The sequence below is a fragment of the Mesocricetus auratus genome, unplaced genomic scaffold, assembly GCF_017639785.1.
Source record: "Mesocricetus auratus isolate SY011 unplaced genomic scaffold, BCM_Maur_2.0 Super-Scaffold_100020, whole genome shotgun sequence".
Taxonomy (NCBI): Eukaryota; Metazoa; Chordata; class Mammalia; order Rodentia; family Cricetidae; genus Mesocricetus; species Mesocricetus auratus.
In genome coordinates, this window is record NW_024429201.1 from 26,511,261 (window position 1) to 26,525,961 (window position 14,701).

The window sequence follows — 14,701 nt, forward strand, 5'->3', positions numbered from 1 at the left end:
TCATTCAGGGCTTAGGTTGCCTCCAGTCTCTGTATGTCTGTCTCATGTTAGCCCTTGAAGCTTTTGCTTACTCTAAGACTCCCTTCAGCAAAGCCCTGGTCTATACATAATCGACTTAATTACCCTCCATCCCTCCATGCCACTGAGGTTTTGGATTCTGTAGTCACTTTGATTTCTGGCCAAGTTTGTAGCCACTCCTTATCCTTCCTCATTTCCTGTTGACAAATTCACTTTCATGGTGAAGTGCCATGTCATCATCAGCCTATAAACTAGTACAGCTGTTTTAGGAGCAGTGTTTCCAAACATATACCACCACTCATGTATTGACAGAAAAACGTGTGTGTCTTTATGATGTGTAACATAGTGTTTTGATATATTGTGAAATGATTACAACAAATGACCATATCCAGCACTGCACATCATCATCTTAAGATGACATGTAACTGTGGTCACTGTGCTAGACATTAGATCTACAGAACATGTTTCAAAACTGAACTAAGGTTCATTTAACCATTTAACCATCACTTTCCTGTTCAGTCTGTCCCCTCCTATGACAACCACCATGGTAGTCTGGCTTTTTTAAGTTCATCTTGTAAAGATGCTACATGTAAGCGAGACAGCGCAATGTTTATCTTCCTGTGCCTGGCTGTTCACTTCTGATGGCATTCCAAGGTTTGCCCATGTTCTTGCTCATCGCAGAGTTTCCCTTTTCTGTCATCTGGGTAGCACTCTGCGCTGTGTATTTCCTTACTATTCTTCTGTTGGTGAGTTCAGATTGTTTCTGTGTCTTAACTGTTGGGAATCGTGCTGCCATGAACCTGGAGCTGCATGTTTAAGACAAAGACTTTGCTTCCTAGAAAATACATCCAGAAGTGGTGTTGCTAAATCAGAGTGTGAATAAAGTGACAAGATGACTTCAGAAGGGAGTTTGCTTTAGAGATACTCAGTAAAATTGGAAACATTTGTGTTTTATTTGAGAGAAACATAAAATATGTGGTACAAAGATAGAAAACAAGAGAGTACCACTAAGAGGAAGGCCCTGGATCCAGGTATGTGTGATAAATGCCAGCAGTATTTCTAGAATGTCAGGCACAGCCCTCTGAATAACCATAGTCCTAACATTCTTTGCTGTCCCCTACTCACGGAGCTTTATTATGTGTATTTCTTGTTGATCCTTACAGCAGGTTTCTGGTAGTTTTATTTTGATAGCCATCTCTACCTGCAGATTCTCTTCCATTCTCTCTCTACCCCCTTATTTGCTGAAGAAACACAGTTGATTTTTCCCAAGTTTTCTGGAGCCCAGGTCTCAATTGATGCAGTGTCATAGAGCCTAACTTGCTTCTCAATATTCTCTGTGGATTTGTAGTTGAGTTGGATTGCTTGATAAGATCCAGGTGCTTTTCTTTGGAGAAAGTGGGATGATTGCATATGTTCTATTTTCCCATCTGACAGTCTCTCATTAGGGACTGAGCAGTATTTGATGTGCTAGCAATGAATTAGTCCACTTTTTAAAGTGTTATTATGGACACCAACTTTAAGCATACCTAGTATGTTTTAATTCAATGTGTTTGCTATTCAGTGTGATTCTTCCTTATGCTCAAATTGGCCCATAATTAGGTAATGAGGGCCTCTTCATGTTCATTTCTGAGTCATTTGCCATGACCCTACTATTAGCTTTTTTGATAATACATAATAAGATATTCTAGGCTTATCTTAACCTAGTCCTGAAGTTAGTCACTTCTTCAAATAGCCATGGTTTCTTTTAACAGAAAGCGATATCTGGAAACCACAATCTATATTCCAGAGGTTTCTTATTCACAGAGTTAGTCATTATTTCGAAGTCTTTGTAGAGGACAATTTTTTAAAAAATTTAAATTGAAAACAATCTTATTTGACATATGAGTCCCAGTTCCCTCTCGCTCCTGTCCTCCCACTCCCCCCACCATCTCTTCATCCCACCCTGCATCCACTCCTCAGAGAGGGTGAGGCCTCCCATGGGGGATCAAGTCTGTAATATCATTTGGGGCAGGATTGACCCCCCCCCCCATATCTAGGCTGAGAGAGTATCCCTCCATAGGAGATGGGTTCCAAAAAGTCAGTTCATGCACTAGGGATAAATACTGGTTCCACTGCCAGTGGCTCCAAACTGCCCAAGCCTCCCAACTGACACCCACATTCATGGGGTGGTGGTATTTCGGTCTTACTCAGGTTCCCCAACTGTCAGTCTGGAGTCTGTGAGCTCCCACTTGCTCAGGTCAGCTGTTTCTGTGGGTTTCCTCAACATGTTCTTGACCCCTTTGCTCATCACTCCTCGCTCTCTACAACTGGATTCCAGGAGTTCAGCTCAGTGCTTAGCTGTGAATCTCTGCTTCTGCTTCCATCAGTTACTGGATGAAGGCTCTGTGATGGCATTTAAGGTGGTCATCAGTCTCATTATAGGGGAAAGGCATTTAAGGTAGCCTCTCTACTATTGCTTATATTCTTAGTTGGTGTCATCCTTGTAGATCTCTGGAAATCTCCCTAGTGCCAGATTTCTCCTTAAACCTATAGTGGCTCCCTCTATTACGATATCTCTTATCTCTCATCCTGCTCTCCTCTGTTCTTCTTGCTCAGGCTTCTTGCTCCCCTATTTCCTTCTCTCCACTCCTCTTCTCCCCGTCTCCTTCCCCTAGTTCCCTCTCCCCTCCCCCCATGCTCCCAATCCACTCAGGAGATCCTGTCTCCTTCCTCTCCTCCAGGGGGACCATGTATGTCTTAGGGTCCTCTTGTTTCCTGTCTTCTCTGGCAGTGTGGATTGTGTGCTGGCACTCCCCTGCTCCATGTCTAAAATCCATATATGAGTGAGTACATACCATGTTTCTCTTTTTGTGACTGGGTTACCTCACTCAGGATGGTTTCTTCTAGTGCCATCATTTGCCTGCAAATTTCAAGATGCCGTTGTTTTTTTCTGCTAAGTAGTACTCCATTGTGTAAATGTACCATTTTTTTCTCTATCCACTCTTTAGTTGAGGGGCATCTAGGTTGCTTCCAGGTTCTGGCTATTACAAGTAATGTTGCAATGAACATAGTTGCACAGATGTCCTTGTTGTATGAATGGTCATCTTTTGGGTATATGCCTAAGAGTGGAATTGCTGGAACTTGTGGTAGACTGATTTCCATTTTCCTGAGGAATCTTCATACTGATTTCTAAAGTGGCTGTACAAGTTGGCACTCACACCAGCAGTGGAGGAGTGTTTCCCTTTCTCCACATCCTCTCCAGCATAAACTGTCATTGGTGTTTTTTATGTTAGCCATTCTGACAGGAGTAAGATGGTATCTCAGAGTTGTTTTGAGTTACATTTCCCTGATGGCTAAGGACTCAGCACTGATTCTTAAGTCTGGTATTCTCGTCATATGGTTGAACTCCACTGGCTAATGCAGTGGCTCTAAACCATTAGCGTGTGTCACATTTACCTGAAGGCTTACGTAAGGAGTGCTGGGTATTCTGCTAGTCATCAGATGACATATTTAATTTCTCCACTAGGAGGCATGTGACAGCCTGCTCTTTTGAAGTGAATGCTCACCTGTTGTTTTACCTGCCTCATAGTGACTGTGCTTTACAGTACTAGCACCGTGGCTGCTGTGGTTCCCCCCCACTCTGCTACTGCCACTGAAGGCAGTTCTAACCAAATCTCCCTGGTTCTAATAAAACTGAGATTTGAAGGCTAGGGTGAAAGCCTGTGAGCTCAGAGAGTTAGAGTAGCAGCTGGCTAGCTTCCTCTCTTGCTGGTGTCCCCATCTCTCCGTTCACACTGCCTCATCTAAAAATCCCATGCTGTGCTCCTCCCTGTTACTTCCTGTCAACTAGTTGCCAACCCCACCTCAGTGAGCCCAGGCTAATTTTATTTAACTAGCACAAACGCAGAATAAACAAATGTAACACATCTGTGCCTAGTTAAATACATATTTCACGACACTCACCAGTGATGAACTAGTTTCATTTTTAAAGTTTTTGTGAACGTCTGGAATTAAACTTCTGAAGTTTAGGCCCCAATGTGAGACACAGTGTTTTTGGGTGGTGCCTGAATGCATCTGCTTTTTGTATTTTTTTTTTTTTTGAGATGACACTGAACTCACGATTCACTGAAGTGCTGGGAATGCTAGCATGTTGCCACCATGCTGAGAGATTTTGCATTTCCTGTAAGTTCCAGGTAGTGAGTGGAGCTTCGGTGTTGCGTCTTGGGAGCACCGTTTATACATTTTAGGTCACCTCCCCTATTTCTGGATTTGTTATTACCTTTTCAATATTTTAAATAATTCGTTTTCATTTTCTCCATTTATTATCTGTAGGACCTGTTCATCTAAGTGTCTTTCTGTTTTGTCTTTCACTTCAGAGATTAGTTATTTTTCTTTTCATCCTAATTATCCTAGTTCTGGCAGTACATTTCTGAGGATTTTTTTTTTCTATTTTTCTCCATCTTGTTATCCCAGCACTAGGGAGGCTGAGGCAGGAGGATAAATAGTAGTTTTAGGCTAAGCCTGGGATATGTAGCAAATACCAGGTGAACAGGGAAACATTAATGAGACTATGTCTCAAAAACAAACTCTTTAGTTTGTCTTGTAATGATTAAAAAAAAAACTTATCAGACAGGTTCTGCCACTTGCCTCATTTTTCTTACGTCAGCCACTCTGACTTTATGTGTCTAGATCCGTTTGTCTAACTTTAGTGTGCGTCAGAATTCCTGATACTGAGCTCCACACCATGTGTGGAGTGGACAGAGCCATCAGAATGCAGAAGTCCTCTGGGGATAATTATAGCATGCTATTGTTGAATATTAGAGATATTAATGTTAGAATAGTAATCTATATCATTATTGATTATATTGCTTGGAGATAATTATAGCATGCTATTTTTTGAATGTTGGAGATATAAATAGAAAATACCAGCTTTAGCAGTGAAGATTCCTGTGAAGGTCTAAATCATTATATATCCAGTCAAAATCTCAGTAAAGCTTGTGAAGCTAGCAAAGATGGACTGGAAATTTGTAAGGAAAATCAGAGGCCCAAGAATAGAAAAGGCTTTGGAGAGTAAGTATGGGTTTCTTGGCTACCTATGTGTCACGACCACCTCGACCAGCAAGGAAGACGCGACTCAGGGACCCTTCTTGCAGACAGTTTATTCAGGACCTTGATGAACAGTGGAAAGGCAGCCGCGCGAGAAACCCCTCCTTCTCCCTAAATAGCCGAGGCTAGCCAACCCTGAGCAGCCACGTGTGCGCAAGCCATAGGCTCACCAGCATGCATAAGCAATCTGATGATCATGGCGTGACCCCGGCGGGATAGGAGCACACCAAATAAGGAGTTGTTTACTACTGAGAGCACTCACCATCGGGATGGTGGAAGGCGGAAGCCGGCGCCATCTTTAAGGTGCACCGTGGTGCAGCTCTCCACATCTATGCAAATAGAGACCTGTATGAGATACAGATGAACACAAAGATGAGCAGAGTGAATGGAAACAGGGTCACCCCTAGAGGGATGTGAGTTAGGTCGTGGAAGGGGTGTCTTGAATTGATGAGAAAAGATAGAGTGCTCTGTAATGATATCTGATGGTTAATATATATATGAAGGGTCAAACTGTGTTTCTAACCTCATACTGTCTACAAAAAGAGGTTCAAATAAATTGTATCTGAAAAACAAGTTTCAGTTTTAGTAGGACATATAAGTACTTAGAAGCATTTACAAGTGAATGCAGTGTGCCTGTGTAAGTCTTAGCAGTACAGCATTGTGTTCCAAAGCGAATGGCACAGATTTAGTAAAACAGCACCCAGGACGTTAGACACACGAGCCACTGCAACATGCAGCAGAGCATGAGCACACACTAAATTCATGATTTGTTTGCATCCCAGAGAAATGTGAATAGAGGAATGTGACTGGCTGCAGCTGTATCTGTTACCTTATTATTTTGAAATAAAAGCACTTGAACATAATATATAATGTTAACACTGAGTGATTTTCAAGTAATAATGAAATGGTTGAATAAATTGCATCAGCATACTATGATACATCTTCCACCATTCAAAAGAATGAGTTATAGACAAGTTGTTGACATACGGAGAGATTTTAATAAAATACTACCTAGGAAAACAAGATGGGTATAGAGTCACATCATTTGTTTATAATGCAGTAGAGAAGAGATTATAGAAGTCTGTGGTATGTGTTTGTGTCTGATCAGATGAACAGTCAGGACTGTTGAAGGGTCCACCTGGGCTGTGAGGTGATAGCAGCCATCCAGTTATGGGAGAAAGATTAGATGAGGAGGAGGCATTCAGGAAAAATGGGAAATGGGCGATCCAATGTGGATTGTGGAATTTTGTTTATTTTATAAAAACTTTTATTCGTATTTGAAAAGGTTGCATGTCTATTCAAGTGTGAGAACTGACCTGAGGGGAATTGACTATATGGTTGGCTGATGGCTGGGATGAGGCTGACCTTAGCACAGAGCCAGCTAGGAAAGGTGTTCCTCAAAGGATGAACTACTCAATATTTTATTTGCTAGAATTTGAACAACTGTGATCAAATTAAAATGATTTACACATTTTCCCCCTTACTATTCATAATTCCGCTGCCTCTGATTTCAGTGAGTTCTTTTGGATAGTCAGTAGGCAGTAGTCAGTGCACTCGTGTTGTGAAATGCCAGTAGACGGAGTAGCAGTTGAGACACTGTATGAAAGGAGAGTGCTTTTCAGATGTAGCTGGAGGCTTAGTCTCACCCCGTTCTCAGTGTGCACTGAAGACAGTAAGGAATGCACCTGCCTTTTGTTGTTCAAGACTGACACCTTAATATATGGAATTCAAGATAATGGGTAATTCTTTGAAATTTCAATTGTTTCTTTCCAGTGTGCGGGATGACAGAATTCGGGTGGAAAGGATGGATAACACTTATTTTGAATATAGCCATGCTTTCCAGGCAGTTACAGAGTTTTATGCCAGAGAGCTAGTTGACAGCAACGGTAAGTATTTTGTTGATATTAGCCATATTTCCTCAATTGCACTGATGCCAGATGCGGATAAAGGCATGACTGTGGCTTCCAGAGTGACAAGTAGGATGTGAAGAGAAGTGTGTGGGAGCATCTGAGGTCAGAGTTCCTGTTGGTGGGTTCATCTAGAATATCACTGCAGCTGGGCCTGCTTGGCACATGTCTGTTCACCCAGCACTGAGGAGGCTGAGGCAGGAAGATTTCTAGTGCCAGCCTAGCCTGGTTCAGTGGGCAAAACCCTGTCTGAGCAGAAAAGAGCAAAACAAAACAGCCACAACAAGAAAGGCAACCTGATAGCATGGGGACACCATTATAATATCTCCCCTTTCACTTGTGACTGTCCAGTCACCTGCTGGCTTAGAAAAATTAATGAGGGTGTAGTTGGCTAACCCTTCTCCATCTTTAAAGATGGCCCATTTCATTGCTTTATAGAGTGTTTGATAAATATTCTGAAAAGGTCTAGCATTTTGAAAGGGTAGTTACCAAAATTATAGTGCCAGTACATTAGTGAGCAGACTCATTATGTGTGGTAACTATTACATGTTCAATTGACATTTGCTGTCACATAGTAGGGTGTGATTTGTTCCTGTCAGTCAGTCTAGGTTGTGTTAGCATCAGTTGCAGGGTTGGCAAGGTGGAAAGGAACTCTTGTTCTCTCAGGACAGACTCGTCCTCTCTCCACCTCAGTTGCACCCCACAGGGAGGAAATATGTCCATGCCAAACACTGTAGAGCACTTGCCCATCAGCCCTGTCTCCAGCCCCTGCTTAAGCCTTATTGTCTTGTCATTTCCCCATCAGTGTCTGGTTTCCTATGCCTTTAAGTCACACTTAATGAATGTCTGAGACTGTATCCCGCTTGTGAAAGTAGTATGAACGAGATCAGCATAAGACATCACAATCCATTCTGAGCCTCAGACTGACTTAAAGGTTATGGGATGGAAAGCAGCCTGCCTACCAGGCTGGTGTTCTCTTAGTGTGAGCTGTGCCCACAGCAGCTTTATGAAGTCCGTGGCACCAGTGGGCCCTAAGTTTGCTTTTCCCAGATGATGACTTATGTGTGAGGGACAGAGGCTCATCTGTAGGTGTGAGTTGCCCTGGTTTAGAAGACCCATGCCCTTCAGGAATCCTTTGGTGGAGCTCTAAGGCCAGCCTGTAAGAGTCATTAGCTCAGGGAAGGCCAACACTCTGGATCTGAGTATTTTTCTTTCTAAGCCAGAGTAGTGCACTGACTTCAGATCATTTTTATTGGAGACAGTGCTATCTCCTAACACTCGTTTCTGGGGAAATAGAACAAGAAGGTTAAAGCGAGTTCTCAGTTGAAGGAGAAGGGCTGTTCATCAGTTTTTATACCCTAGGTCAGTGCTTCTCAACCTTCCTCATGTTTCATTGCTGCTTCATTACTGATTTTTTTCTACTGTTCTGAATCATAATGTAAATATCTGTGTTTTCTGATGGCCTTAGATGACCCCTGTGAAAAGGTTGTTTGTCCCCCAAAGGGGTGATGACCCACAAGTTATTTATTTGTAATTACAATTTGGTTCACAAATGCAAGCCTAGTAAGCATGATATAAATTATTATTTTTATAAATTAAATTTACTTAATGTATTTTTAATGTAGTGATAATATTGAGGATATATATTCTGTTTTTAGGTTCTCAGAGTTTCTCTGGTGTCATTAACTTAGAGAAGCCTGTGATCTGCTCCTTGGCTGCTATGATAAGGTACCTCAAGGAATTTAATCTGGAAAAGATTCTGTCCAAACCAGAGTAAGTAATATCTCAAAATCTTAAAAAAATGAGAGAATTATAATCAAAATATTTATATTACACATTGGAAGGTGTCGTGGTCACTTTTGTGTTGCTGTGAAAAGATACCATGACCCGGTAACTCTTATTTAAGCATTTAACTGGGGGCTTTCTTTCAGCTTCCTAGGGTTCAGGCTGTTATCATCATGGTGGAGAGCATGGCAGCACACAGGCAGGCGTGGAGCTGGAGAAGGAGCTGAGAGCTCACATCCTAGTCCACAGGCAGCAGGAGGACAGACACTGGAGTCTGTGTGGACTTCTGAGACCTCAAAGCCCACCTCCAGTGACCCATTTCCTCCAGCAAGGCCACACCTCCCAGCCCTTCTAATCCTCTGATAGGTCTATTCCTTAGCAACTAAGCATGCAAATATAAGAGCCTGTGGGAGCCGTTTCCATTCAGACTACTGCAACATGGATAGTACACTGAGATCTGCCACTAGAGTACAAGAATGAACTTGTACTGTTGATTATCCTCCCAAACTCTGTTAGTTATAGATATGTAATACATTATTCTCATACAAAGCTGCAATCTGACTAGATTAAGATCTAGAATTACAAAGGGCAAATCAATTTTCACCTTTTTTGGAGGCTGGCTGGGGATACACCTAAGAGTTCAAACACTTGCTGCTCAGGCAGTTGGACTAGGAATTCATATTCTCAGAACTGATGTGTGTGCCAGGTGGGTCTCAACATCCATGTGCATATTCAACTGCACATACTCTCCTATACATGCAAACGTGTTACATGCCTGCATGCCACACATGCATGTACATGAAAGAAGAAAAATCAAACAAAAAAATTGAAAAAGCTCCAAATTTTCTTATTCTTGGTTTCAGTTATTTCATAGACCACAAAGTTGGAGTTAAAGTGGCCAGCTATTATTTCAGAGAAATTTTCATAAAAGTGATCAAGTTTGTAGATTTAGAAATTTCAAACCTGATAACTGTCATTCTAGGAAAACACCATCTTGATAAGCAGTGGTGCAAACAAAGGCATTGGTAATCTTGTCTTTCTGATTGCACCTTTACCATCTTGTAGTGACTCTGTCAAAATCACCTTTTACATATCCTGCTTGAGCAAGCTCCTTCCCATTCTGCAGAGGTGGTGGAGCAGGTAGGAGCTAGCTCAGTAAAATAGCACTATCTGAAGTTTCTGACAAGAAACGGTGTTGTTCAAGGTTACTGCAAAGAGTGGAAGAACAGTTTCTTTGGAATCTTGTGGGTTTTTTTTTTTTTTTTTGGTGTATGTTTTAATAAAATAGACCATCATTTCCCTGGAAATAGTTTTGTCTTATTTAAGTCACCTAAATGCCCACCAACAGGAAAGTAGATTCATGGTGCCATGTTTATGCAGAGTGATGTAAAACCTTGAAAACGATCTGCACGATCAGCGTTAAAACCTTTATTCACAGTGAATCAAGTCAAAGGTGATGCTGATGAAAAGAGCAGCATATTTTACCATGTGAAGTTAGACCCTCCTGACCAGAGCAGAGCACACCAGGAACGGATTGAGAAGTAGACTGGGGTGGTGGACAGTTTCAGAGCAGTGGTTTTCCCATGGAGAAGGAAGGAAAGCAAGGCTTGGCAGAGGAGGTAGTGTAGTGTTTTTTTTAAATCTGTGAATAGATTACTCTATATATGTGCAGTAATGGCTTCATCCTTGTGCCTAACATACCTGAAAGAACAGCTTACAGGAAGAAAAATTAGTTTGGTTCACAGTTTTAGAGGTGCCCGTCTGTCACGGTGGGGAGGGTGTAGTGTTGCAATTCACGTCATGGCACTGGGGTCTGAATAAGTGACCTACACACCCAAGCAGCCCAGCTCCTTCCCTTTACACTTTCATTATGAACACACCCAGGGTACACCTGCTTAGTAGGCCAGCGCTTCCCTGATCCCCTGGTCTTTGGAAGTACCATTGCAGACACTCACAACGGGCCTTTACATTCCCTAAGCAGTGCTCAGCCCAGCCAGCTGCAAGGCTACACTTTAAAAAGGTTTGAAGCCGGGCGTTGGTGGCGCACGCCTTTAATCCCAGCACTCGGGAGGCAGAGGCAGGCGGATCTCTGTGAGTTCGAGGCCAGGCTGGACCGACAGCTTCCCAAACAATACAGAGAAACCCTGTCTCGTAAAACCAAAAAAAAAAAAAAAAAAAAAAAAAAAAAAAAGGTTTGAAGCCTAGGATTATATCTCACTGAACTCTACTTTAAGTTCCAAAGACAGACTTGTTAAAAGAGATCCATTTTTGTGACTGACCCTTTGGTCTCTTGGAGAATGGGTGACAAGGCACAGGCCATCTGACTTTTGAACAATGGGGAGCCTATGAATGAAGAAGACACTTGGAATGAGGAAACTTCTGTCGTAAACCAGGCTCTGGTATGTTTAGGAATAGATGAAAGGCTATGCCCTCTCATGTTGGAAGTAACAAATAGCTTTAAGTAATAAAATGTGAACTTCCTTTGTGTACTAAACTTTGAAACACTTCATTTTTGAATTATATAGTGATCTTCTGATTCAATTGAGTGAAGCTGAGTTTTTCCTTTGCATACATGTGGAAAGTAGTGTGACATTTTCTCTTGTCTGTACTTGGAGGTGCCTTTGTGAAATGTTCAGGGAGATAGCTCTGGTAGTTACTTGGTGTGCCTCTGCCAAAGTCAAAAAAGGCATAAAGACTTTGAAAGGCCTTTCCTTGTGTGGGCTGACAGTCAAGACAAAATTAATGAGAAAAGGAAAATATTGCTAATCACAAGGTAGACCTGACTCAAAATTGCTGAAGGAAACCAAGTGAACATACAAAGATAGTGATCAAACTGGTATTGTTTTGCTTAAATATGAAATGCAGTTGAGGTGTCTATTGGTGGCAAGTAGCTTCCCTTGGAAGATAATTCTGAAATGGGACTCTGTAGGCTTTATGCTTTGGAAAAAGAAAGTCACCTAAGGAAGAACAGACACTCCTTTCCTTGGACATAAAACTCAGTTGTGTCAGTTTGCAATCTTATGTTGCTGAACTTGTGAACTTTCTCTTCAAGAGCAATGCTGTCAGGGAAAAATTAAATTGAACTCTCCTTTGTCTAGCAGAGGCTTTCGCAGAAGTTGCTGTGGCCTAGAGACCCTGATATGCACTCACTGAAAGGTCCTTGTGCCCTTATAACAGTGTTGGGTGCTATAAAAAAACCAAGCAAACCCAAAACCCACCATCTTAGGAATTGTTTATAAGCACAGGCGAAATGGGGTTTTGTCAAATAACACAATTTTTGAAGTTATAGTATTGCTTTAAGAATTTAAGTAGGTTTGTTCTAGAGCAAGACAACATGGTAGTACACAGAGACTGTAATGCTGGACAATTATTACTATAGTGGGTGCTGATGTCCCCAAAGCCCCATGCTTTACAAGTTTGGTCCTTACTATTGGGTGGTGACGGAGCCTTTGTGAGACAGGACTCAGTGGAGTAGATTGTCAAGGATGCGCCCCTGAATTCAGACTATCGATACTGGGATCCTGGCTCCTGGCTCCGTTGCTTCCTAGTCCTGCTGTACTGCCTGGATTCAGGTCCCAATGTCATGGAGCCCTGTGACTACATGCTGATGCCTCTGAAACTGTGAGCCGACTCAGCCTTCCCTCCGCATAAGCAATCAGCATAGGTGTTCCGTCACAGTAATGTAAAGCTGCCCAACATAGTTATGACAGAATTCAGTGATTACTAAATTATGAAATTCTGAAGCAATTGGCTTTTGGAAACACATTTGTTTCCATTTTTGGTAGCTCTTATTATGATTTGTTTGGTTAGAACTTCAAGCAGTGTAAGAATTAATGTAACAAAAATCAAAGTCTATGTTCTGAAAACTATAAAAATTATTGAAGAGAATTAAAGAGCACCCAAATAAGTGGACAAGCATCCCGGGTTCATAGACTGGAAGATAATGCCATGGAGGTCAGCTTGCTCCCCGGTGATCCATAAGCTCACCGCAGTCAACGTCCAAGTCCGTGCTTTCTGAGGACGCTCCACACCATCTCCAGAGTGACCGTGGTGGTTCACACTCCCAACAGTGGAAAAGGACTGCTCTACATCCTTGCCAGCATTTGTTTTGTTAATCTTAGCCATTTTAACTGGGGTGTGATGAAATCTCCAAGTAGTTTTAATTTACATTCCCCTGATTGCTAAGCATGTTGACCACTTTAAAAGGTATTTCTTAGCCACTTTTTCTTCTTTTGTGAGCCCTGTTTTCATCTAGCCCCTACCCCTTGCTGCATTCTGGCTACCAGCCGTGTATGTGATGTGTAGCTGGAATTGGTTTCCTCCACTTTGCGGACTTCTTCACTGAACCTGGCAGGGGCTCTGGAGCTGGGTATGCACCTTTATTTCCCTCTGCAATAGGTTTATTGGTTGTTTGCTTAGTTATGAATCAAGAAGTGAAAGTACAATGAAACTGAGGTTTTATTCTCCCATGCATCTTAAATTCATAAATTAGGTGAATGATGAGTCAATTCACTCTAAATACCATAGATAGCCTCTGCTCTTTCATGTGTGACATAGTAGAGTGTTTTGATTTCCATTTCTGTTTTAAAGTAGTATTTGAATTGCTCTCTGTAGTTGGTTGATCATTCAGGTGAGGTTTGTGTTTTCACTATTTAGAAAGATGGACTTCTCTCTCCCCCACTCTCCCACTTCCCCCACCAAAAGTAGAGTAGGGGTAGTAAAGCCCCACCCTTTCCCTCAGCAAGTTTTTCCAAGGTTATTTTTCCTCTTATGAAGCTTGAGGCCAGAGATATTTTGTATATTTGTGTTGCTGAAATATTAATGAGGTCTTTCCCCATGTGGTGCATAAGATTTCTGTCCAGATTCACACAGCATGAGCTCTAGCTCGATATTACTTATGAGGTTCATATCAAAGCATAGAAACTTTGCATCTTCCATAAGCATAAATAATTCAGAATTGCCTGAATGTTTTAGACCAGTGATCATATACTATATACTGCTCATTACCTGAGGATGCTAGCAGATAGTATCTTCAAAATGTTTAGAATTCCCAATGGAAACAGGCAGTGGCAAGAAGGAAATTTCTTTTATATTTGGAAGGAATAGTCCAAGCTCCACTCCAGAGTTCTTACCACCCCCAAATTTGAGAAATTCCCAGAGCACAGCAAGTCATCAGTGCTGTTTAGTATTTCTGTGCTTAGGAGTCAGTCTGGTTGAGGGTTGCCGACTGGTTGGAATTTTATTTAAGTCAGTGGAGATGTCAGCTTAATGAAGCACCTCTTTACTGCATCCAATTTGAAATTCAGATTTCTTGTTCAAGTAAGACAAGAACAAGAAACAGTTTTGTACTTGTAGAAAATGAAAATGTATAGATGATTCAAAACTATCCCTCAGTTGCCCATGCCCTCACATGATCAATATAATAATCCCATGAGCTCAAAGCCTATACCCTGAGAGATGATGTTTGAGGCTTGGGAGTAGAAGCATCCTCTGGTCCACTAGCTCTCCTGACCCTAACTATCAGTGAGATTCTGCATTGTAGCTTCTTTCATAGTCTTTCTCATGCCAACTCCGTAACCCCAGATTCGAATTACCAGTCTCTTCCTTATTGCTGTGGTGGCATTGGCTCTTAGGTGAGGAGGCTGTTTACCACTTTTGTAAAAAGGACTCATGGACCCCCAGCTGCACTGTGTGTGAGGAACAGACCCTTGGATTCATTTGATTCTTGGTCTTTAACTTCTGGGTCCCACAACTGTGATTGGTAAATTTCTCTTGTTTATAGATTTCCAAGCCTAAGTAAGGTATTTTGTCATAGCAATCCACACAAGTAGGGTCATAACTGAGCATCTATTTAGAATCTTTGTCTGATTAAGGTACTCACATGTTAATTTATCAGTGCTAGGGTA

At 41.8% G+C, this 14,701-nt stretch overlaps 1 protein-coding gene across 1 annotated transcript in view; it reads left to right on the top strand.

The window, feature by feature from the left end:
• Positions 1–14,701, top strand: part of Msh3 (mutS homolog 3) — a 152,281-nt gene that overhangs the window by 56,828 nt on the left and 80,752 nt on the right. Inside the window, exons 9-10 of the mRNA XM_040728890.1 lie at positions 6,877–6,989; positions 8,669–8,783. Of these exons, the coding sequence (XP_040584824.1) occupies positions 6,877–6,989; positions 8,669–8,783 (228 nt within the window). The remainder of the gene's footprint in view (positions 1–6,876; positions 6,990–8,668; positions 8,784–14,701) is intronic.